At 37.8% G+C, this 26,484-nt stretch overlaps 1 protein-coding gene across 1 annotated transcript in view; it reads left to right on the top strand.

Annotated features, from left to right (window-relative positions):
* Positions 1-26,484, top strand: part of fat-spondin (extracellular matrix protein f-spondin) — a 431,834-nt gene that overhangs the window by 79,511 nt on the left and 325,839 nt on the right. Inside the window, exon 2 of the mRNA XM_066727852.1 lies at positions 5,543-5,797. Coding sequence (XP_066583949.1) covers positions 5,617-5,797 — 181 coding nt within the window. The 5' untranslated portion in view covers positions 5,543-5,616. The remainder of the gene's footprint in view (positions 1-5,542; positions 5,798-26,484) is intronic.

Raw genomic sequence — 26,484 nt, 5'->3', positions numbered from 1 at the left:
ATTTAATTTAATATATTGAATCCGGCTATTTTAATCGAAAATAAGTTTAAATATTTTTTGTGGGGTATTTAATTAGCTAGAATCCAAGTTAGTTAAAATATGATTTTTGTCAAATGGAACCTTAGGTAGGCTGCATCGCGCGAAGTTTATTATTTTAATGACTTATTTTGCTCAGCGAATGAAGTACACATCTTTACTTGCTATTCTTTATGTTCAAACATTAAGCTCCTCGTGTTTTTAATATACTTACGAAAAATGCTTTAAATAATAAACTCTTTTCCACCCTAGCTTGGAGGTAAAGTTGGAGTCGCATTTTTTTTAACGTGGTATCCCCAGAAGGTATAATCTACAGGAATGCTTTTTTAGCCAACTTTAACACAATTATAACGAAATTTGTTAAAGGGAACACTGCCAAGAGACGCGCATCTGGAACATTGGTGGCCTGGCCTTGTTTTGCCAAAATCGTCGGATAGTATTTTATTTTAGTATTATAATCTGCTAATTATTGCATTTTTTATATATTATATTGAGTCCAATATGTTAGTGGTAATTAAAAAAAAATCCTTACAATGAAAATAAATATAAAAATTTTAAACTTCGCCAAGACTCAAACACGTTTGCCCGCCGCGTGACAAACGACAACCTTACCATCTGCGCTACAGCGCTCACTTGGTGTACCAGAGGCAAAACAGCTTTTTAAAGACTTACTACAATTCTTTCATTAACCCGTCATAAACGATCAAGAATTAGCAGCAATACTAATTACATTTATTTACACACCATTATTGCACTAAATTTATTATGTTTTTCATTTGAAGCATACATTTTGCATGAAGATACGACAGTTTAAGGGTGTCCATGCAATACTCTAAATACAACAATATTCATACGCTCAATTACCATAAATTATTCGACTACACGTAACTTATATTATAAGATTACTCAATTGATATATGATAATTGAGCGTATGAATATTTTTGTATTTAGAGTATTGCATGAACCCTCTTAAACTGTCGTATCTTCATGCAAATTGTATGCTTCAAATGAAAAACATAATAAATTTAGTGCAATAATGTTGTGTAAATAAATATATTTATTATTGCTACTAATTCTTGATCGTTTATAACGGGTTAATGAAAGAATTGTAGCACGTCTTTAAAAAGCTGTTTTGCCGCTGGTGCACCAAGTAAGCGATATAGCGCAGATGGTAACGTTACCGTTTGTCACGCGGCGGGCTCGTTTTCGAGTCTTGGCAAAGTATAAAATTTTTTTATTTTATTTCATTGTAAGGATGTTTTTTTTTTAATAACCATTAACATATAGGACTCAATAATAAATGAAAAATGCAATTATTAACAGATTATAATGCTAAAATAAAATACTGTCCGACGATTTAGACAAAACTAGGCCATGCCACCAATGTTCCAAATGCGCGTCTCTTGGCAGTGTTCCCTTTAACAAATTTCGTTATAATTGTGTTAAAGTTGGCTAAAAAAGCATTCCTGTAGAATATACCTTCTGGGGATACCACGTTAAAAAAAATGCGCCTCCCACTCTACCTCCAGGCTAGGGTGGAAAAGAGTTTATTATTTAAAGCATTTTTCGTAAATATATTAAAAACACGAGGAGCTCAATTTTAAAACATAAAGAATAGCAAGTAAAGATGTGTACTTCATTCGCTGAGCAAAATAAGTCATTAAAATAATAAACTTCGCGCGATGCACCCTACCTAAGGTTCCATTTGACAAAAATCATATTTTAACTAACTTGGATTCTAGCTAATTAAATACCCTACAAAAAGTATTTAAACTTCTTTTCAATTAAAATAGCCGGATTCAAAATATTAAATTAAATAAGTTAACAATGCAAAATTTGTATTCCTTTTTCCTGAATAACTTTTTAACCGATCTCGCTACACAAAATATTGTCCAATAATAGTTTTAGAAAATATTTTTCTGAGTTAAATAAAAAAAAAATTATTCTACGCAATGCAGGAGTCGAATTATTTTTGGTTACCCCTTTTACACCCCCCCCCCCCCCGTTAGCAAACCCCTTAGGAGTTTGAATTTTGCAAATTTTCACTCCTTAGGATTTGCCGCTTAAAAAAAAATAGAACAAAATGTAAGATTTTTTTGTAATAATTTTTATTAATTTGACTGGACTACACTCGCCGTGCTGGCCGAAAAGGATTTTGCCACGCTTTCTTGGCTAAAAGACAGTCAAGATCGGGAGAGAGTGAGAGGGTCAAGAAAACTATACTGCTCTTTCTCGCTCTGCAGTTGTGCCGGATCCGTCCGAGATCCAGCGAAGGCAGCCAAGGTACGCACGTATCGCTGCAATGGTGTACGTGACTAGGGAGAAGCGCATGGGTATGTATGTCTCACAGATGCTACTGGCTGACCGTGTTTTAGTGAGACTACAGTCGCGTGGTGGGAAGAAAAATCCGGCACGATCTAACAGCACTGGTCGGAACGCAACTATGGGACTGGGCTGATGTGTTCGTGCGTGCTGGTGAGAGCGTGACGCGGCACTCAACAGCCATTGGTCCGTTCGCGTACGTGAGGCGTGTGCTATAGGCCAGCCTGTACGTACGTCATGACTGGATACCGGCCAATGAATAGTGGGTTGTGTAGGGGCGTAGTTAGCCCGCTGGAATGTGTCCCGGTTCCCTCCGTAATCCCATAGGCTTGCGCTATGGCTGGACGGACCGCGAGCATTGCCTCCGTGGTGGTCCATTCCTGGCAAACTCTATGCTTGGCAATGATACCGTATGTTCCCGCACTCCTTACCACCACCTGTGTGTGGGTGGTGAGGGATAGATATATGCCCCTCAGCAGATAGGTCTGCGAGGCAGGGACTACCGCAAGGAACCCTCCCCTCTCTCCACGACCTAGCATACTGAGCGACCGTGGCTACCGCTACCGTCAAAATGCATGGCCGCAAAGTTGTATAAGATGCATGAAGAATGGAGTCGAAAGACTCGAATGATAGCGTAGGGTTGTTGGCCACCCAACTGACCATTTGGCGCCCTGTTAACGATAGATAGAGACGGGAGAAGGTAATGGAAAACCCGTAGAGTGAGTGGCCCCTCACACTGACGGAAATAACGTTACAAATTACCTCTTTCCACTTTCTTTACGGCTACTGGGGGGATCTCCAGTACCGTACTCCTTTCCTGTGGAACATTGACCATCCTGGCAAATAGGGGTGGGTAAACTCCAGATAATCATTCTAAGGTAGGTACACAGCCGGAAATTGATTCTGTTTTACAAATTGACTAACTTCATTCTGTACTTTAACGTGGTAATATAGTATACTATAGATGAATAGCACATGATTCAATTTCCCATTGCGTACGGCCACACGAGCCTACTTAGATTTACTCGGCCCAAGCGCCATCTTAGCTTCACTCAGCCCATGGGCCATCTTAGTTTCTTCGTACGAACGCTATATTAGTATTTGCGGCTACAGCGCTATCTCGCGACCTTGAAATTATGCCAACCCCTTGATTTCGGCCATAGCGCCATCTACGAATAGCTAGCTTATGCCACATTGTCAGGAACTTAGAGAGATTTTCTAAGGTGTTATATTTTTTATTATTGTAAGCTTGTTAATATATCTGCTAATCTTGTTTTATATATTGTAACGTTGCGTTCCCGCAGCGTTACAATAGCTGCCATCTAGCGCTTTGCTAATCTCAAGCGCTAGATAGGCGGGTCGTGTACGAACTAGGAAGTTATCAACCGATGAGTTATTGATCTAGGATCGATAACTTGTCGGCTCCCTAGTGTCGGACGATGGGTGTAGCGGGGCAGCGGCGGGACAGGCGCAGGGCCTTGCCTGCTTCCGCGACATGCCCCGACACATGTAGTTTGGAGGTCTTAAGTGAGACAGTGCCGAGTTGTTTCCCCCCCGCCGACACTGTTCGTGAAAGAGTAACAGCCGCCGCTTGACAGAAAATAACAAAGGTGCAATAGTGAGTGCAGCGACTGGCGCCCTGCCGAGAAGCCATACCGGACGAAGGGAAAACCTACAGCTCTAAAGGTCAGCACTGGGCATCTGGAGAGAGAGAGAGAGAGAGGGAGAAGAAAGACCTCCGTGGCTGGATAGATAAGGGTGAATATTCGTTCTGAGGAAAAGTCCTGTGACGTCCCGTGGTATGCTAGGGCTTAATGGCTCATAGCTCCAATCGGTCTGATATGGAACCGCTGGCCCTGCAGACCTGTCAAGGGTGAGCGGGCAACTTAGCGGAGTGGTCATTCCGTCGGACTTTTAGGGCGAATTAGCTTTTGTGTATAGGCGCGATTAAAAAGAGTGTTCGCGATTATATAAATTCATTATCAGTTTGACGGTTAACGTGATCGTTCCTTTGAGTCGGTTCAAGGCCGCGGACTTAGTACGTTTTCGTCAGGACTCGCGGCCATAAGTACGAAATCAAAACAATTCGGGACGGTTGTTGTGATCGAGTACGCAGGAACTTAGTGCGAATAACCGTCAAGCAACGCGCATGCGCGAGAGTAGGGACTCACCCGCATGGTGTCGCGTAGTAGTTGGCTCAGGAATCCACTGGTGGCGCGCGGACTACCGCGCGACTCAGTGAATTCCGTCGCGAACGCCGAATAGTGGCTCGAGCACGAGGCTAGCTACTACGTCATCGGGACTTCAACTGCGTTCATACAGCTTAGGCCGCTGCCACATTAGGGACTTTGCGTATTATAATTTAAGCAGCTTTGTAGAAACAGTGATCATTGTAAATAAGACTAGAGTCAGAATAAATCGAGCTTGACCGAAATGCGGAGTAATGATTGTTAGCACCTCATCCCTTACATTCGTGTACGAGGGTTAGAACCCCCTCTGTTAAAATAAATATTCGATTTTCTATGAATAGTATATCGAAGGCACCCGGGTCTTATAGGAAGTCGCCTATTGCGACGCAAACGCAATCTGTGAGGGGTTACTCCCTCTACTATTCTACTCTACCCTTCGGGATAGACAATAGCGTCACAATATATATTTATTGAATGATCGCCTTATTTTTCTGTTAACTAAACTTACATTATTTAAAATCTCCTATTCCATCTATTGCTAATTCAATTTTGTACAGCATGCAAAACAAAAATATATGAGAAAATGGTTTTAAAATATATTTGGTACTATACGCCCCACTTATTTTTAACTTTAATATTGAACATGTGGTATTCTATTTGCTTTTCTCTTGATTATAAACCCTTAAAGTGCACTAGGGGTATAAATACCCCAAAGAAAATATATGCTTTAATTGTAACTTATAGGATTTAAAGTTTTGTATTTGTACCGTCAATTGTGAAAAATCGATTCAAAAGAACATTATTATTTTCGTAATAGAATACTTGAAAATACAAGTTTTGTAAAGATTATGAAAAGTTATGGTCTTTTAGACCCCACGTACATTTTATGATATTAATAGGAAGTGTGCGCTTTAAGGGTTAATATTTTATGAATGAATATAAAGAATTCAAATGGAAATGTATAAATTAACATATATTTCTTACTGTGTTTTAGATAACTAAATTTGCGTTAAGGTGGAAAGAACTCAAATTCGAGCTTCAGAAATAGAATATAATAACTTCAGAGAAATGTTATTAATACTATTAGGAGTGTGCAGTGTTGCCTGCGTTCAGGCCATTTGTCCCTTGAGACCAACATTACAAATAACAAATGCTGCTAAAACGCAATCAGATGGAGGATTTAAAATTATTATTAATGAAAATGAGGATTATTATACACCTGATAAAATGTATACAATCAGTTTACAAGGTATATCAAACTATATTTTTATATAATTACAATTAACGACAAAATGAAGGATATTCTTAGTTAACTAACATCATGAAAGGTCGCGTTTTAAGACCTGACATAAAACAAACCATCAAAGGGTAAATAACAATAAACAAAAGACCCCTAAGTTTTCACCACTAGCAGCCTTCGTTTATAAGAGGTCACAGGGCCCAGATACGGCACGTACTACACATACAGAATGATTAGGATATATTAGACTAGAAATGAATAGATAGCCTTGTAATTCAAATACAAAATAAATAACAAAATTTATTCAGTTACAGAATTTCTTAAGCTCCATAAGATAAAATCAAGTAATACTTAATATCTACAGGGTGTATCAGCAATGATGCTTTTAATTTTAACCACATATTCTTAGGACTAAACTAAGTCGAAAAGTCTTACACTCTAAGATTCGGAAAAGCATCATTTCTGAGATAAATCAATTTTAAACCGATAAATCAGGGCTTTGATTCACTGGAAAAATTACTTTACTTTCACTTTCCTTGACAGTTCTCCTTCAAAAAACAAAAGAAATTTGTACTTCACTCTCGATCGTATTGTCGTACACGCATATACACACACGAATGCAACTACGTCGATTATTAATATTACCTGCTAATGTCTTACATTCCTGATCCTGGTGCTGATGAAATTCATTTTCTGCCTATTTTTAAAAGGATATTCGAAAGCACCCATTTGGTTGAAAAGTCTGGGGAATAATACGGCTTTATTCGTAGATTAATTTTCAAGTCGTTTTACCTTTTCGGTGACGCGGCATATGAACTGTTCTAAGGTAGTCAACAAATAAGTATTATATTAACCCATTAACGTCCAAAATGTCATAATTTCTTGCACGTTTTCAAAGTGATTTTTTCCTATGTAATTGGCGTTGAAAAAATTCTTGAACCACATATTCTGATGTAAAATTGCATGCTCTTTCAGAATCCGTTGCCAGAATCATGATAAAACTCACAGGAAAAGAGATATGCTCGATTGAAACATAAAAAACACCTAAATTTTCGAAAAAAAAAATTTTTAGGATTTTTTTTCGAAGTGTTACGGTGAAGATATCACCTTGCGACCGTGATCAAAGGTGATCATGGGAGTTGAAGTTTAACAGGGAATTTTTTTGTTGACCTTGAACCATCGCTTCTTTACAAAATGGCGGAAAAAACGAATTTTTTTTTTCAATCTTCATCAACTTTTTTCTCGAAATCTATGGTCTTTAGAAAAAAATTCATAAAAACAAAAATGCCTTAGAATCGCTCGAGGAATATTCTCAAATTTTTTCAGAATTTTTTGAGACAATTTTTGATTTTCCGGGAAACTTGTGAAATGGAATTTTCAAAAATGTCTCAAAAAATTCTGAAAAAATTTTAGGATGTTTCTCGAGTGCTTCTAAGACATTTTTGTTCTTATGAATTTTTTTCTAAAGTCCATAGATTTCGAGAAAAAAATTGATAAAGTTGAAAAAAAAAATTCGTTTTTTCCGCCATTTTGTAAAGAAGCGATGGTTCAAGGTCAACAAAAAAATTCCCTGTTAAACTTCAACTCCCATGATCACCTTTGATCACGGTCGCAAGGTGATATCTTCACCGTAACACTTCGAAAAAAAATCCTAAAAATTGTTTTTTTCGAAAATTTAGGTGTTTTTTATGTTTCAATCGAGCATATCTCTTTTCCTGTGAGTTTTATCATGATTCTGGCAACGGATTCTGAAAGAGCATGCAATTTTACATCAGAATATGTGGTTCAAGAATTTTTTCAACGCCAATTACATAGGACAAAATCACTTTGAAAACGTGCAAGAAATTTTGACATTTTGGACGTTAATGGGTTAAGGTCAATTGTGTATTTAACGGACAATTCGTCTCCAAGGACAATAGTGATGAAAAAAACATTAGTACGACAAACGCAACATTATATAAAACTGATAATTTTAGTGATTGGTATAGAAAAATATTTTAGACGTTGTTATGAAAAAATTAAGTGAATTTCAAGACAGTGATAGTGGATGGGCTTTACAAAAAATCCATTATTTACTAGTTAACATTAATCGATTTAACCCGTTGCACGCGGGTTGTAGAATTAATCTACCATCTGCTATCACAAGTAGGAAATCTCTGATAAATTTGGAAACCAGTGATAATGCATGTTTCGCGTGGTCCGTGACGGTGGCACTCTATCCGGCAAAACCTACGGCTAATCCAAAGCGCACGTCCTCTTATCCATATTTTCGAACGGTTTTAGATGTCGGTAGCATAACCTTTCCGACTGCGCTAAAACGGATCCCGAAATTCGAGACGGATAATGACATGTCGGTCAACATCTTAATCTTGGAGAATGAAGAGCATAATATCGATGCAAAAATCAGAATTGTACCTCTTCAGGTGACAAAGAAGAAGAAGAGATCTAGGCAACCCCTGTGAAGTTGGCTCCGCATTAGAAGCTCCGATGAGTTCTGACCGCAGTGCTGACTTCTTTTAGTAATTGTCTATATTTCCCGAATATTAATTTTTTATTTTCATTTTAAATTTAAAAAAAAAAGAATTATTTTTTCTGGAAATTTTTAAAGGAAGAGTGCTGGGTATGAATACATAAGTGCTGCAGAGTGCTCGTTGAGTGCTGCAAAATAAGCCTAAAACACTAAGATCTGACTATCCTATCTAGAGATAGACTAATTTGTTAATAATAATTTTTTAAACTTAACAGTGCTAAGCTGGGAAAGGCCAGTGCTGCAGGCCACTCGCTGAGTGCTGTAAATGATTAAATCAATATTTTTAAAATCTTAAATGTTAACAAAATATGGTTGATTAATCAAACTTTCAACAAAGTTAACAGCATATAAAAGTACATGAAACTCTAAAAACACTTATAGTAATATGAATATAATTTGTATATACAGGGTGTCCGGTTAACTATGGCCAATCCGGGATATTCGGATAGAGGGTAAAATTTCGAGTAAAAAAGTTCAAAACACTTTGTGGCTAGCACCCTTAATTAAAAAGTTATTAGCGATTAAAGATCCTCAGTTTTAATTGGATTTCCTTAGACGGAGGATTCTATTGGTCGCATTGTTAGCCCATAAACGCTAAGGTTCAGTAAAAGTTAATACTAATGCAAACACACGGGCAGTGGACACACCCACTTGAGACTGTGATAGTGACCGAAAGCCGAGCGACCGAGTCTCGAGAGCGAGCGTCATAAAAACAATGAAAACATAAACACTCTTGACAATAGTCGCAAGCAAAAATTTAAACTTTAGTAATTTTCAAATAAGAAGTTAATAATTATCATTTTTCAATTGTATGTATTTTTACGATGAAAATGAGTCCAAACAATATAATTACGCCAATTTTAGAGTATAATTAACAGTTTTCATTCATTAATAATGTCGCTAAAAAAGTCATAATTATGTCGCGCTTGGACTTATTTTCACCATAAAAATATGAACAAATCAGAAATAAGAATTAGAAATTTGATAAAACACAATTGCAAAAGTTAAATTTCTCTATGTTTAATGTAATGTTTTTACGCTTTTTCTGTTTTTTAAATCGAGGCCTATTGTTGAATGAATAGCCTTGGGAGCTCGATAATTCTACGCGCTTGATCGGCAGAGGAAAAGGGAAATCGGGGTAATGAAATTAAGACATTTATAATTTCAAATTTGCTTCTTTTTATTTTAACAATGTCTTTTCGGGGCTATCGTTTACCCACTACCTTGCGGTAGATAGCTCAGTGCGTTTTTTTTTTTTTTTTTGAAGTGGTATCCCCAGGAGGCCTAATCCACTATCATAATTTAGAACTATCACAAATGCTCGAACTGTTGGCCGCGTTGCTCCAAACACATTTGAGCTCTTTGCGCTACACTACGCGTAGCCCTGTGCACCATGTCCGGCGAGATGGTATTGAAGGCCGCTATAATTGCTTCACGTACTTCGTTCTCGTTACCATCACGCCGATCCTCCACTAAGTCCTTTACATGTCCCCGTAGGAAGAAATCTAAAGGATTTAGATCAGGAGATCTCGCTGGCCAGTATTTTGGCCCCCCGACCTATCCACCTACCCGGAAAAAGCGAGTCTAATGTTTGACGCACATTTCTGCGAAAATGTGCAGGTGCTCCGTCGTGCTGACAAATTGAATTTTCTCGCACGCTGAGCGGCACATCTTCCAAGAGCACGTTAAGCTTTTGTTGTAAAAAATGTGCGTAAATTTCCCCATTTAAGCGCGGTGGCAAGAAAAATGGACCGATCTGTGAATTAAGAGGCAAAATTAAGCATCATATTTATTAACTGAAAAACGACAGATTGTTCTCATACTTACAATTTCATTTCCGATTAGCCCGGCCCAAACATTGATGGTGTAGCGGTACTGGAAAGCACAAACACGCATTGCACGAGTATTTTCCTCACCCCACGCAATGTAGTTGCGCGAATTAAATACGCCGTTTAGCGTAAAAGTGCTTTCGTCCGACCATAAAATCCGATCCGAGAAGTTCGGGCCTGTTCGACACTCAGCAAGATATTCTGTTTTGGAAAAGTCTTATTTTACACAAAGTTCAATAATAAAATGCTGTTAATTATAATCAATTAATGCTAAACATACCTTCGCAGTAGTAGATTCGGCTCACCATAGTCCCGAGGAAGCAGCTGTTGGACCCGTTGGTAGTGGAAGGGCCGCAAGCTGTTTCTTCGCCATATTTCGCGTACTGCAAATTTGGATACGCGAAACTCGTGTGCAACGCGACGGAGACTGCCTCGCCCATTCAAGAAACGGTCAAGAATTTCCTCTTCTTGAATTACGCTTATCTCGCGTGTACGCACTCTGTCTTGCACATTATGCATGAAATGGCCATGTTCACGCAGGCAGCACATTATCCGCGTAAAAACGCGCCTTTCTGGATGTCGCCGACTCGGAAATCTGCGCGCATATAATCTCGCTGCTTCGCAGGCATTTTCACCTGCCATGCCATATGTCACCATCATATCGGTGTATTCGTTATTTGTGAAGCTCATTTTGCACTCACTAAACTTGCACTTTTCTATCTCACGCAGTATTCAACCCGAAACACTAACAACGAATGAGCATTCAGTATTATTAGGTTAAAAATGTAAACAAAACTCGAACTAATTTTGCAAATATACCTAACCGTTTAGCTCATGTTATTGAAAGTAAATGCTATCCTACCAAATATTGACGCACTGAAAATAATATTGTTTGCAAATTTTCCGAATATTTTTGTAACGCAGTGATTATGCATTGATTAACTGAAAGTTATTTGTTTAGTGAAATAATATTTAAAAATAATAATCGCTATGCATTTTTGAATTAAGATAAATAATTTAATATTATAAGCAATAATTAATATTACTTCTTCAATAACTTGTTTATTTGGCCATTGAGTAAAATATCAGTTCGATTTTTCCGAATATTTTTGTGAGTAACTGTAGCTTGCGGCCCTTCCACTACCAGCGGGTCCAACAGCTGCTTCCTCGGGACTATGTGAGCCGAATCTACTTCTGCGAAGGTATGTTTAGCATTAATTGATTATAATTAACAGCATTTTATTATTGAACTTTGTGTAAAATAAGACTTTCCCAAAACAGAATATCTTGCTGAGTGCCGAAGAGACCCGAACTTCTCGGATCGGATTTTATGGTCGGACGAAAGCACTTTTACGCTAAACGGCGTATTTAATTCGCGCAACTACATTGCGTGGGGTGAGGAAAATACTCGTGCGATGCGTGTTTGTGCTTTCCAGTACCGCTACACCATCAATGTTTGGGCCGGGCTAATCGGAAATGAAATTGTAAGTATGAGAACAATCCGTCGTTTTTCAGTTAATAAATATGATGCTTAATTTTGCCTCTTAATTCACAGATCGGTCCATTTTTCTTGCCACCGCGCTTAAATGGGGAAATTTACGCACATTTTTTACAACAAAAGCTTAACGTGCTCTTGGAAGATGTGCCGCTCAGCGTGCGAGAAAATTTAATTTGTCAGCACGACGGAGCACCTGCACATTTTCGCAGAAATGTGCGTCAAACATTAGACTCGCTTTTTCCGGGTAGGTGGATAGGTCGGGGGGCCAAAATACTGGCCAGCGAGATCTCCTGATCTAAATCCTTTAGATTTCTTCCTACGGGGACATGTACAGGATGTAGTGGAGGATCGGCGTGATGGTAACGAGAACGAAGTACGTGAAGCAATTATAGCGGCCTTCAATACCATCTCGCCGGACATGGTGCACAGGGCTACGCGTAGTGTAGCGCAAAGAGCTCAAATGTGTTTGGAGCAACGCGGCCAAGAGTTCGAGCATTTGCGATAGTTCTAAATTATGATAGTGGATTAGGCCTCCTGGGGATACCACTTCAAAAAAAAAAAACGCACTGAGCTATCTACCGCAAGGTAGTGGGTAAACGATAGCCCCGAAAAGACATTGTTAAAATAAAAAGAAGCAAATTTGAAATTATAAATGTCTTAATTTCATTACCCCGATTTCCCCTTTCCTCTGCCGGTCAAGCGCGTAGAATTATCGAGCTCCCAAGGCTATTCATTCAACAATAGGCCTCGATTTAAAAAACAGAAAAACGTAAAAACATTACATTAAACATAGAGAAATTTAACTTTTGCAATTGTGTTTTATCAAATTTCTAATTCTTACTTCTGATTTGTTCATATTTTTATGGTGAAAATAAGTCCAAGCGCGATATAATTATGACTTTTTTAGCGACACTATTAATTAATTAAAACTGTTAATTATACTCTAAAATTGGCGTAATTATAGTATTTGGACTCATTTTCATCGTAAAATTACATATAATTCAAAAATGATAATTATTAACTTCTTATTTGAAAATTACAAAAGTTTAAATTTTTGCTTGCGACTATTGTCAAGAGTGTTTATGTTTTCATTGTTTTTATGACGCTCGCTCTCGAGACTCGGTCGCTCGGCTTTCGGTCACTATCACAGTCTCAAGTGGGTGTGTCCACTGCCCGTGTGTTTGCATTAGTATTTACTTTTACTGAATCTTAGCGTTTATGGGCCAACAATGCGACCAATAGAATCCTCCGTCTAAGGAAATCCAATTAAAACCGAGGATCTTTAATCGCTAATAACTTTTTAATTAAGGGTGCTAGCCTCAAAGTGTTTTGAACTTTTTAACTCGAAATTTTACCCTCTATCCGAATATCCCGGATTGGCCATAGTTAACCGGACACCCTGTATAAGAACATAATATCACAATTTTATTTTTTGACGGCATACATAACTATGTGTGGACTAATTTCGTAAGAGCTGTTTAAAGTTTCTCGTTTTGCATTAAGATCATCATACTTATACCAGAACAAATTATGATAAACACATGCAGTGTAATGGCCGGGCGTATAATTAATAATACCACACAAGAGATATTTATTTTGCTCTAATTCAATAGTTTTAGCTATCGAACCGATAGTCATTTTTTGCTCCGCAATCTTATTATAGTGCGGCGCCGTGATAATGCTCGTATCTAAAAATATGTGGAGTCCATATATATAATTTAAATTAATAATATGTTGACAAATTTTACATTGCACCCACTTATGCAGAGTCTTCTCAGTGTCTCAATGACGATCTGAATTGCACTAAGACCTTTCTCCAATAAAATGTCAATATTTAATTGCAGTGTTAAAAATTGTCTTGATATTGCATTTTTGCACTTAGTGCATTCACCAATTCTTTGAACGCTTGGCAAACTTACGAATAAAATATCTAATAAAGCTCCCACATTACAAGTAGTATCTATTGAAATTATATTTCTTGTTTGGGATATTTTGAAAATATCAGTTTGTAAATTTCATAAAATACGAGCTCTTTCAGAATAATGTCTGCTCATTATTTTCTCAGACTTTAATATATTTAAAGCTAAATTTATTACAATGTTCTTTTTATCCTGTATTATTTTTAGATATATTTTATTCATAGCCAATGTGTTAGCAACAATAGAAAGTACTGAATCGAAAGCACACGTATTTCGAACGATTACACTTATGGAGTCAACTCTAACCACACCACATAGGCTACCATTTTTCATTATCGGAATATCAATTCTTTTATCAGTTTGCATAAAGTCCCAATCAGGGCATTTGGATAAGTAATTAAGTTTCAAAGAATCTTTTCCAATTTTTAACTCTGTTTCTTTTATATCAATTCCTTCAACGGATAATGTAGATACATTTTTGGAGATTTTTGCAGGTATAGTACCAGAGATGAAACGGGAGATTGCTCATGCGAGGTCCCGAGGCAATCCCTACCGGTAGGCGGCGCTGGTGTTGGCAAACGCGTGTCTCAGGTCCATCTAACCCCTAACGCCATCTATCGGAAGAGACCACGAAGCACGAGCGTTAAGCTTAGAATAGGGTAAAACATATATGCATTGTTGCCAGAAAGCGGAATAAAGAGAGAGCGGAGATATTTTCTCGGACCTCTCTGTCTTTCTCGCTGTTAGCTTCTAGCAGAAGAGTCGAGGCAAAATCTTTCCGTTTCGCTTTGCCGAAAATCTACCAATATTCGATGTCATTTATATTTGCAGGCCAATGCCTTTATACATGATTTTTTCAGCATATTTATTTATCAGCATTGACTTATTTAAATCAATAATAAATTAAGGAAATGCGTATTTGATATATAATAATTATTTTAACTATAATTTCATCCTTATATTTCGCTTATTTCCGTAAAATCTGCATTTCTTTAGTTTATTATTGATTATTGTAAGTCAATGGCAATTAAAAAAAATTTAATCTTAAAAAAAAAAGAAAAGTACCGATCAGGAATCGAACCCAGACCCACGAATCGCCACGCGATTACCTTACCGCTTAGACCACGAGGCTTCTTCAGTGCACCGTAAACAGATAGTCTTTTTAAGGGCTTGAAATCTTATTTTAAACCATATAAATAAACGAGCAACCGACAGCTTTATTCATTATTATTCTGTCATAATGGTAAACAAATTAAGGAATAATTATATTTTGAATAGTTTTCAAAAACTTTTCCAATAACCAAGAACGGAAACTGCGAGCGTTGATTATTTATCTTTGTTCTTGGCTATTGGAAAAGCTTTTGAAAACTATTCAAAATATAATTATTCCTTAATTTGTGTACCATTATGACAGAATAATAATGAATAAAGCTGTCGGTTGCTCGTTTATTTATATGGTTTAAAATAAGATTTCAAGCCCTTAAAAAGACTATCTGTTTACGGTGCACTGAAGAAGCCTCGTGGTCTAAGCGGTAAGGTAATCGCGTGGCGATTCGTGGGTCTGGGTTCGATTCCTGATCGGTACTTTTCTTTTTTTTTTAAGATTAAATTTTTTTTAATTGCCATTGACTTACAATAATCAATAATAAACTAAAGAAATGCAGATTTTACGGAAATAAGCGAAATATAAGGATGAAATTATAGTTAAAATAATTATTATATATCAAATACGCATTTCCTTAATTTATTATTGATTTAAATAAGTCAATGCTGATAAATAAATATGCTGAAAAAATCATGTATAAAGGCATTGGCCTGCAAATATAAATGACATCGAATATTGGTAGATTTTCGGCAAAGCGAAACGGAAAGATTTTGCCTCGACTCTTCTGCTAGAAGCTAACAGCGAGAAAGACAGAGAGGTCCGAGAAAATATCTCCGCTCTCTCTTTATTCCGCTTTCTGGCAACAATGCATATATGTTTTACCCTATTCTAAGCTTAACGCTCGTGCTTCGTGGTCTCTTCCGATAGATGGCGTTAGGGGTTAGATGGACCTGAGACACGCGTTTGCCAACACCAGCGCCGCCTACCGGTAGGGATTGCCTCGGGACCTCGCATGAGCAATCTCCCGTTTCATCTCTGATAGTACTAATAGATGATTTTTGCAAACCTCGCCAGTTTTCTACTTCGCATAATGGATTATTCAAGAAACAATTTACATTAGCAACACTATCTAAAATCGGTTTAAGATTCGCAGAGTCTAATTTAATGCGACCATCCAAATATTCTAAATGACGTAATACAAATTTATCTATCCTAATAGGTAAGATATCTTTAAAAACGCGTGTTTTCAAATTAGAGAATTCAGCTTCAACATGAGAAGACGTGGCAATTCTTGTACTATTTCTAAAGAACGGTCTCATAATTCCTGTCCATAATGGTAGATATGGCATAAGTTTTTTAATTTTAATTGCCACCTCGGGCATGTAGAATAAATTAGGTTCAGTTCTGTCAATACTATTTTTAGCAATATCAACAGCTTTGCTGTAAATATTAAAAGACCACTGATGCCAATTATTGCAACTTTTTTCATTAGAAATAATGTCATTTTCTGAATCTTCTATATCTTCAGTCTGTATATTATCATCTTTTTGCCCAGCGTATAAATCTCCATCTACGTCTTCTTCTTCAAGTTCAAACGATAAAGAATTATCGTTAATTATATTTCCTTTAATTAATTTTTCTAGAAAAGAAAATCGGGTTTTTGGGACTCAATAGCGCAGTTTTCAAAGTAACCTATATGCTTGCTTAAGGCAACGACAATAATTGATTCTAAGATGTATTCAATTTCTGTAACTGAGTCCATTTGGTACACTTGTGCTAAACACCTAATATAAAATTGTCGTTGTTTCTTTTTTTTTTAAACAGTCCCACCGTGCGATCATTGCTATAAAGTGGCTTACATCTAAACGGATTAGAATTTGGGGTATTGCATTATTTGTTATATTTATGTTAAATGCACGTTATAGCAAAGATGCATGTAACTTCGTATATCTGCTACATTAGCAAACGCTCTTGCAACTGCAGTTAAAATTGCAAGGCCAAAGTCACATACCATAATTTTAGGTGGTAAAGATCCTGTGCGTAGAATTTCAAAAAGCCAATAGGCTATTATGCTTGCATCATGTTTCGCCGATAACATTTGAAATACAGGTGTACTTCTATTACGAGTAACACTTATGCATTGATATAAGTAAATATGAGAACATTTTTTGTCATTTGGTAGTTTTATTCGTTTTCCTATACCACCAGTTGCGTCAATGCATTGTTACGTCCCTAACCAATTAATCCCGAAAAACTAAAATTATTTTATTAAAAGAAATAGGATAATTGAATGTGATCCCATATGCCAGAATCTGTAGGCACCGTCGCCGGGACCTTATCTTTGCCGACGTTTGCATCTTGCATCGTGCGACTCTAAGTCCGTGAGAGAATTCTATCTCCCACTCACTCTAAGATGCTTTTATTCCTATTGGCCAAAGATAGGATAAACTCATTTTAAAAAATGTTTTGATTGGCTTAGCCATCTCCCTGGATCACGATCTAGGACCCTGCGTCGGTTAACTCGATTTGTCTTTAAGACAGTTCTAATTGTACCCTCAACGAAAACAGCCTTGCAAGGCTATTATACCTGTTACGGTTAATAAATAAAAAGCCATTAAAAATTATCGAAGTCTACTTTGAGTGTGCTGCATCCTTCTACACGAATCCTTCATCGAATTTCCTAAAACTACTACCAGCTGGTAGGTAGCGGTCACTGGAGCCCACGACAAAAACTGTTCCTGAGTTTACTATACAAGTCAGGACATAACAGCATAAATAACTATCTTTATATTGACAATCAATTTTATATATAGCTTTTGTTCGTTGGTCCAGTAGTGACAAAAAAATGGATCAATTCCAATGTTGTGAATTGAACCAAGCCGACTACTATATTTATGACTAATAATACTTATAACTGTTTCGTTATCAACAATATCGAGTTTTTTGTCCAGAGTTTCTTGCTTCGCTTTTCTTAAAATTGGTGCATTATATAAAATGGGAGGAATAGGATCACCAAATGTCATCATAGAGCTTGCTTGTTCTTGTCGCCAAGTACACGCGTCCTTTTTAGAATCAATAAGTGATTCTCCAACAAACTGCCTCAAAGCTTTGTTCAGCGGTCTTCTTTTTTTATGAATATATGCTGCCGAAAAATTTTTGACAATGCACTGAAATTCAACTGGACATCTTTTGCTTGGCTTTTTACTTAAAAAACATTTTACTTTAGCACTACACTCGTTGCAAATTCCTGTAATTTTTACATAATAACGTGCATCCGTGGTTAAAAAGACTTCACCGTTCTTATAAATCCAGGGACAGCTAATTTTACTTGAATGCCATATTTTAATAGAGAAGACATTCATTCGTCCAATCACCTATAAGTACTGCTGTATTTCGTTCACCGTATACTTTATGGCTAAGTTTAATATTTTTCCATTCACTATCCGAAAATTTTATATTAAAGGATTTCCTTTTCCTATATTTTACTAGAGAATTATCTGAATTATATGAAATGTCATTAACATCATTTGAGCTTATACTGCTTAGGCCAAACTTTTCTAAAATAGCATCATACACTCCTCCACGATTGCATTTCACAATTGTGTAAACATGTTTTGCTGATATGTCACCCATCAGTTTTGAAATTTCTTTATGTAATTCGTGTGATGGAGGAAACACATTTCCTGCATTATCTACAACTTTGTAAGCCTCTGAAAGTAATAACTGTTTCAATTTTACGATATCGTACATTTTAAACACCTTTATGATACACACGCACAAAACTTAGTAAATGTTAATATTTGTCTTTCTGACGAATAACCCAGCTCAAAAGTTCGAACATAAATGATCGATGTAGACTAGCAGTGAATCCAGAATGGGTCTAAAATGCTCCCCCCTCTGACCTCCCAGCTCATATAAATGTACGGGCTAGGAGGTCAGAGTGGGGGGTTGGTTTAGATCCATTCTGGCTTCACTGGACTAGCTTACCAAGTTAGTTAAGATAGTTGAATGTATCTGTTCGGAGAAATACCAAAACTTCTACGAGAGGTTTCTTTTCATTTCGACGTTACCTTTGATTTCAATGTTGTTGTCCGCGGTAGCATTGAAATCGGCGCTATCATTTAAGTTAACGATAGCATTGCTTTCGGGGTAAATTTTAGTTTAAGATAAAGTTCGATATTAACAAAATACAACTATCAATAATGTACTGTAAAAATCACTTTTTTTATCTTCTAAATATTCAAATAATTTTCCATTTCGTTATTATTTAAATTTTAAGGATTCTCACAGAAACTTATATTAATATAAAAAAAGATCAGAATGGTATACAAGAATCATCCGTTTGTAGTAAACGCTCAGGTTTCGTTAGTTGATGATAATTAAATTAAATATATATGAATTTAAGCGTGTGTAAATAAAAACTAACAATGATTTACGAAATTATTAAACTTTAAAAACTATTGCTTTACGCAGATAGCAAATCATAAATAATGCAGGACGCGTAATTCGAAAATTGCATAAAGTTTACAAGAATAATTAAAAAAACAAATGTTTTAAACAAATTAGTATATCTCCAGACTGGATTGTTGGATTTGAATATTCTTAGGCTTATTTTGCAGCACTCAGCGAGCACTCTGCAGCACTTGCCGTTTCTACCTCAGCACTATTAATTTTAAAAAATTGTTATTAACAAATTAGTGTATCTCCGGACTGGATTGTCGGATTTGAATGTTCTTAGACTTATTTTGCAGCACTCGCCTTTTCCAGCCCAGCACTCTCACTTTAAAAAAATTGTTATTAACAAATTAGTGTATCTCCGAACTGGATTGTCGGATTTGAGTGTTCTTAGGCATATTTTGCAGCACTCAACGAGCACTCTGCAGCACTTATGTATTCAAGCCCAGCACTCTTCTTTTAAAAATTTCCAGAGAAAATAATTGTTTTTTTTTTAATTTAAAATGAAAATAAAAAATTAATATTCGGAAACTATAGACAATTACTAAAAGAAGTCGGTTAGAACTCATCGGAGCTTCTAATGAGGAGCCAACTTTACAGGGGTATCGAGGCATGCTAATCTTCTTCTCGTCAACGATGAACAGGGAGCTGCACATTTTATGTGCATAAGGAGTCTTTCGAGATTGGTGCGAAGCCAATTCACCAAGAGCAAAATTGCACATTATATATGCGATCGGTATGTATTAATAATCATACAAATATAACTGCATATGTTTTATATATTTTTTTTTTTAGATGTCTCCACTACTATCGCACAGTGGAGAGGCTCGACTTGCATGAGCAGGACTGGGCGCAGCTCAACGATAATCTCCGATTGATACTACCGAGAGAGACCGAGGATCGCTGGGTTTCCTTCAAGAACATCAAAAATAGGGAAAGAGTGCCATTCGTCGTATACGCGGGTCTCGAGTGCATATTATAAAAAGTTGAAAAATCCAACAGTCGTAGAAATATTTATCAGAAACATGAACCTATAAATGTAGGCTATTATTTAAAAAGTGCTCGCGATGCGTCACTCTCGAGATACGATGCTCATCGCGGTGCCGACTGCATCGAATAGTTCGTACGCGAGCTCGAGGTCATTGCGCGCATCGCGAGCGAGAAACTGAGGACTATCGTGCCCATGCGTAATCTTAGTCTTACCGAACGATCGCGTCACTATAATGACCCCAATTGTCATATATTCAAAAAGCCGTTTCTTCCGAATCAACTACGAATTCGCGATCACGATCATCTGACCGGCAGATACAGAGGACCGGCTCACAATAATTGTAATTTAAATTTTAAAGATTCGCATGTCATTCCAGTCATTTTCCACAATTTTTCCGGCTATGATTCACATTTTATTATCGAGACGATCGCTAATTTGTACGAGGGATCGGTATATCTGCTGCCTGTATATAAGGAAAAATACATTTCATTCACCAAATATTTGCGAAATTATAATATACGGCTGAGATTTATCGATTCGTTCAAATTTATGGCCTCCAGTTTGGACAAATTGAGCTCGTACTTGGCGGAATCTCAGCTGACAAATTTGGGGTCACACTTTTCGGACTTGAGCGTCCAGCAGTTTAACTTGCTTACGAGGAAAGGTATTTTTCCTTACGACTATATAGATAGTGGGGCTAGATTGGAAGAGACGGCTTTACCACAGCGCCAGTCGTTTCGCAACAGACTGACCGACAGTGATATCAGCGAGGAAGCATACAATCATGCCGTAGAGGTCTACCAAATTCCAGATGCGCACACTTGGGGAGTACAGTAATATGTACTTGAAGACCGATGTCCTATTATTGACTGACGTTTTCGAAAGTTTTCGCGATAGTTGCATGCTAAATTATAACTTGGATCCAGCCCATTATTATACGCTTCCGGGCTTCACCTGGGACGCGATGTTGAAGCATACGGGAATCAGGCTGGAGATTTTCACGGATGTGGATATGTTGCTGTTCGTAAAGCGCGGTATACGCGGTGGTTTGAGTCAGTTCTCCCATCGCTACGAGAGGACCAACAATCGGTACATGCGGGACTACGATCCGGCGGAACCGTCGAAATATCTCGTGTATGACGACGTAAACAATCTGTATGGATGGGCAATGTGTCAGCCGCTGCCCACCCATGGATTCCGATGGATCGAGGACGCTGCCAATCTCGATGTCTCCGCTATACCCTTGGATCATCCCGAGGGTTATATGTTGGAGGTCGATTTGGAGTATCCGCGCGAGCTTCACGACAAACACGCGGACCTACCGTTCTGTATGGTGCGCGAGAAACCGCCAGGCGCGAGCCAGGAGAAGCTGCTGGCTACTTTAAACGATAAGACGCGTTACGTAATACATTATCGCGCTCTGCAACAATGTATGCGTAATGGACTCGTACTGAAGCGTATACATCGCGGTTTAAAGTTTCAGCAGTCCACCTGGCTACGCGATTACATCGAGCTGAACACCCGTTTGCGCACCGCGTCCACTAACGAATTTGAGAAGAATCTCTTCAAGTTGATGAACAACGCGGTTTTCGGTAAAACAATAGAGAACGTGAGGAATAGAGTTGACGTGAGGAATAGGGTTGACGTGAGGCTCGCAACCAAGTGGGAGGGAAGATACGGGGCGGAAACCCTGATTTCCAAACCGAATTTTCATAGTCTCGCAATTTTCAAGGAGAATTTGGTCGCGATTCAATTATCGAAATTGTCCGCGAAATTTGATAAACCCATTTACGAGGGAATGAGTATTTTAGATATTTCAAAAATTTGCTTGTATGAATTTCATTATGACTATATGCTTCCTACATTCGGCAGTAAATGTAGAGCGATGTATACCGACACGGACAGTCTGATATACAGTGTTGAGTGCGACGACGTTTACTCGTACATGAAACGAGATCTCGCGCGATTCGACACCAGCGATTATCCTGACGATACTCAGTATGACTTGCCACGCGTCAACAAAAAGATACCTGGTCTGATGAAGGATGAGAACAATGGTCGTATCATGACCGAGTTCGTAGGACTGAGGGCAAAAATGTATAATTTCAAGGTGCAGGACTGCACGAGAATTACCAAAAAAGCCAAGGGTGTCAAAGGTTACGTTATCGATAGAAATATAACATTTGACGACTACAAGGATTGTTTGGATAATTTTACCGTACAGTCTCGCAATCAAAATTTAATTCGATCGAAGTGGCACCAAGTTTTCTCGATTAGTCAGAGAAAGGTCGCCCTCAGTCCGTACGACGACAAGCGTTTCGTTACACCCGGCACCGTAGCGACTCTACCCTAGGAGCATTATAGTCTAAAAGAATAATTTTTTTATTCGCTTTATTGTTTTTATTTTAATGATACATCTTAATAAAAGTTCTTATAAAACATTGTTCTTATTTATCCAGGAATTGTGCGTCCTGTCGAAACCCAGCCACTTAACAAACACTTTATCGCCCTTTCTGCGCAATACTCTCTCCACCAGATACACATTGGGATTGATAGTTTTCGAAAGCTCGTATTCGTAAAATCCACCCTACAGTTGCGTACCCCTGGAATCCTTGAGGAGATACGTAACGGGATTGGTCCTCTGCACTTTCGTCACCTCGAATATTTCGGTCGTCCAATTTGGCGTATAGCCTTTGGCGAACATCTGCTTATATTTACTAATTCGTACGAAATCGCCGACTTTGAACTTGGCACGACCTGCGACCTTGATGTTGCTGTATACTGTCTTGAGTAGCTTATCTGCATGCTCGGGTTTCACATCCACGGGACGTATTCCCGTGGTACGGTGCCTTCGCGCATTGTACGTATCAACCAACTCTTGCAGCATAGCGCGCCACTTGTAATTGCCGTTCAGCGTAAATCGTTTCCACATTTCCATCTTCAACGTACTATTCCAGCGCTCGATTATCGACGCTTTCATCACGCTGTAAGTCGAGTAGTGATTTATTCCGCGTTTCTTCATCAACGCCTGAAAGTCACTGTTGTAAAACTCCTTGCCGTTGTCGGTCTGAAATTTTTTCGGACATCTGCCGGTCTTTAGGATTCTCGTCATTGCCGTCGTCACTTCTCTGTCACTCTTGGTCTTTAATGCCACCGACCAAGCCTATTTCGAGAGGGTATCGATTACAGTGAGAATGTACTGGTGACCCGCATCGACGTAATTGCGCATATCAACAAGATCGGCCTGCCAGAGATCGTCGAAGCCGCGCACGATGACTCTTCTGCCTGGAAAATTTATCCTCGCCAGTGCATAGAGCTCCTCCACCAACTGTATCTTTTCTTTGCTCTTTTTTTTTCAAAAAATGGACAGATTCTTAGAATTTATTATTGATCAGTGTTTCAAGTCTCAAATCTTTCCCACTCACTTTCTCACCAAATTTTTCACACATTGCTTGCAAAGTTTGATTCATCTTTTTCTCCAATTGTTCATTATATTTATTCAATGTCATTGTCAAATATTGTTTAAATTCAAGCAGTAAATATTCTAAATTTGGTTCGTGAAAGTGTTTCCTGCTCTCACCATCCAGTCCAATTCCAAATTTATTTATCAACATTTCAAAATAAATGCACTACTGTCACTTTTTTTTTCAAAAATCAGTCTCTTGTTCCTCGTTATTATTATTCCTCTTTTTGATGGCTCGTAAGGTCGAGAGTATACAGTCTACGATATATATTAAACAAATGCAAATTTCACAACAGCAGGAATCAGACATTTAATTTTTTTACCTCGTGCTACCGAAAGACGTTGATATTACACTGAGATAAAAATATAACGTGCAACTTTCTTTATACGATAAGATCCTCCTTGCGCAACTCCTCGATTATCGAGTGTACCTCGTTGTTATACTCGTATTACCGGCAGCCACCGATGCGATCAAAAGTCTCAAACGTTCGATCAATTCATTCGGATCGTTCCAATGTACGTAGTTGATTGGTCCCTCGGTGACACGCATTAGACCTTTACCCCTTTTTTTTATGATGATGATGTTGACGCTTTACTTGCGCCTGATGTTGATGGTAACCTATTAGGTGGTAACATTGGTTTTCCCAATAGAAATGATATCATAATTTCTGTATACTTTACATCTTTATTACCCTTTGTTTGTTTTAGACTATCGTTTAACAGTTTATGCGCCTTAGTTTGATTGAGAATACTCTTGTATTGTTCCAAATCTTCGGGTTTTATAATAGCTTGATTGGCTTCTCTCATGAAAATTAGTTCATAAGTACCTACTGTACCGGTGTATAGCGTCTTATACAGAATAATATCTCCTTTATGACTAATATCAAATTTACATCTACCAAGCGTCAGTTGTTCATTTTTATAAAGAGGTCCAAAAGCACGATCAATCAAGTTTTCCTTATCGGTCAGAAGTAGTTTAATATACTTGGCAGGGATGGAATGTAATCGATTATGTTGAAAGGTATATTGTAACAAGCCTGGTTCCTTTTCATCAATATTTAATTTATCTAGCAAACTTTGTTTTGAATCCGGCAGTGTATCACGTTCGGGCGACGATTGATCGATTAAATAGAAGACTCGTCGTCGGTCATGAAAACCAATGGATTCGTAAAAGTTTCATCACAGTAGACATACTATGCCGATTCTAGCCCCCCCCCCCCCCCACTCCTGTCCACTCGGATGAGCCTGGTTGTGCGAGGTAGTGGGGGGAGCCAAGAAGTGCTAAGCGGTGGTGGTGGGGGAAATCGGAGGCTCCACGTGAGCTCGCAACAGGTAGAGGCGAGAGGGTTGCGGGGGTGTGGGAGGATACTTGCAGCATTTTGACGTCACACCCCCACTCCTTTGACTTCAGGCCCCAGTTGGTAAAAGCAGTTTCATAGATGGTAAAACAGAGAGATTCCCCCTGCATTGATTTTTTCGCTCGCATAACCTTGAATCTTTGCAGCATATTACTGACCCCGCTGAGCCCCCTTTACCCTAAATGTAGCTGAGTGTGTTGCTTTTTTTCCATAGCTCAGCAATTGTTAAACTAATATATAATAGCATGTGCAAATATTTGATTTAGTCATTGAGTGCTCGGGGTGCAACTTACTGTCCAGTACTCTCTCTCGAGTAAATAAATCGGTTGAGGGAGCAGGGACAACAGTTTAACACAATTTGTCCAATAAATCCTGAAGATTGAAACGATGGCTCCAACATTTGTGGATTTTCAAGGTTTTCGATTAAAAGATAAATCATTCATAGTGAAGGAATTTGCAGTCTTACGCGATGGAAAAGTGTTTCACATTTTATTTTCACCACCGTTTCCATCTACATGGTTAAATGAGGCGGAGATATAGCAATCAAAGTAAGTATAATTGATTTTCCAAATATATATCTTTTTAAGTGATAAGTTTCTTGTTTTTCATTCGATCTAACTAGTTATATTATAATCATCACGGTTTAAATTGGATGGATGGTTATTCGCCTTACTATAGATACAAAGAGGTTATAAGGAAATATGTGAGTTCAAATGAGGATGAAGAGATTTTCGTGAAGGGACTCGAAAAGAAGAATTGGCTTAGTAATATCTGCGATTTTGTTATAAGCGATATCGATGAATATGAGTGGGGTGATTTTAGACTGAAAGATAGTAATAGCAATACACACCTACCTACATGTCTAAACCATAATATTATGTGTGCGTTGAGGAATGTTTATTATATGAAATTTATGTATGAGAAAAAGACGGAATAAATAAATCAGCTTGAAAATTCAATTTGCATTATTGTATCAAACTCCTGCAGTATTCTTATTATTCTGATTCACGGCACGTGTTTAAAATGAAGAATCAACATATTGGATATCTGATACCTGATTTTTTTTCCATTTTCAAACGATTTTAACATACACACATACACATAAATAGATGACTAAGTATATCATATTTCATCTTCATACGAATTATAAAAAGATTCATCGCGGGTGAAAAGTTGCATTATAGTTTCACCCAGCGATTTATTGTTGGACACGAAGCAACTTATCAGAGATCTTCCAGTGATCATACATTTACAAAATGAATACCGAACTTCGAAAAAAGTTTAGCTCAATTAGAACAGAGGATGAATACTCTACATGGGTTCGCGAATGTCGTGATTATATTCAGGAATTAAGAAACATTGATCGAAATGCTTCAGTAGGTACGCGACAGAAACACCTTGCCGAGATCGCGAGCATTAAATGCCTCCTCCTCCGATCAGCAAGGGATAAGAGTTTCATTAAATTTGGTTCTGGCTCCAATGCTGCGGAAGGACTCATTTGGGAGGAGCTTGAATCAGCGTTTAATAGTCGAATATGCAGTGGTATGG

This window comes from Prorops nasuta, unplaced genomic scaffold (assembly GCF_024137725.1).
Source record: "Prorops nasuta isolate Cenicafe-Biocafe unplaced genomic scaffold, Cenicafe_Pnas_1.2 PNAS00001, whole genome shotgun sequence".
In the NCBI taxonomy this organism is placed as follows: domain Eukaryota; kingdom Metazoa; phylum Arthropoda; class Insecta; order Hymenoptera; family Bethylidae; genus Prorops; species Prorops nasuta.
The sequence above is the reverse complement of the archived record's forward strand: the minus strand, read 5'-3'. Positions and strand labels throughout refer to the sequence as shown.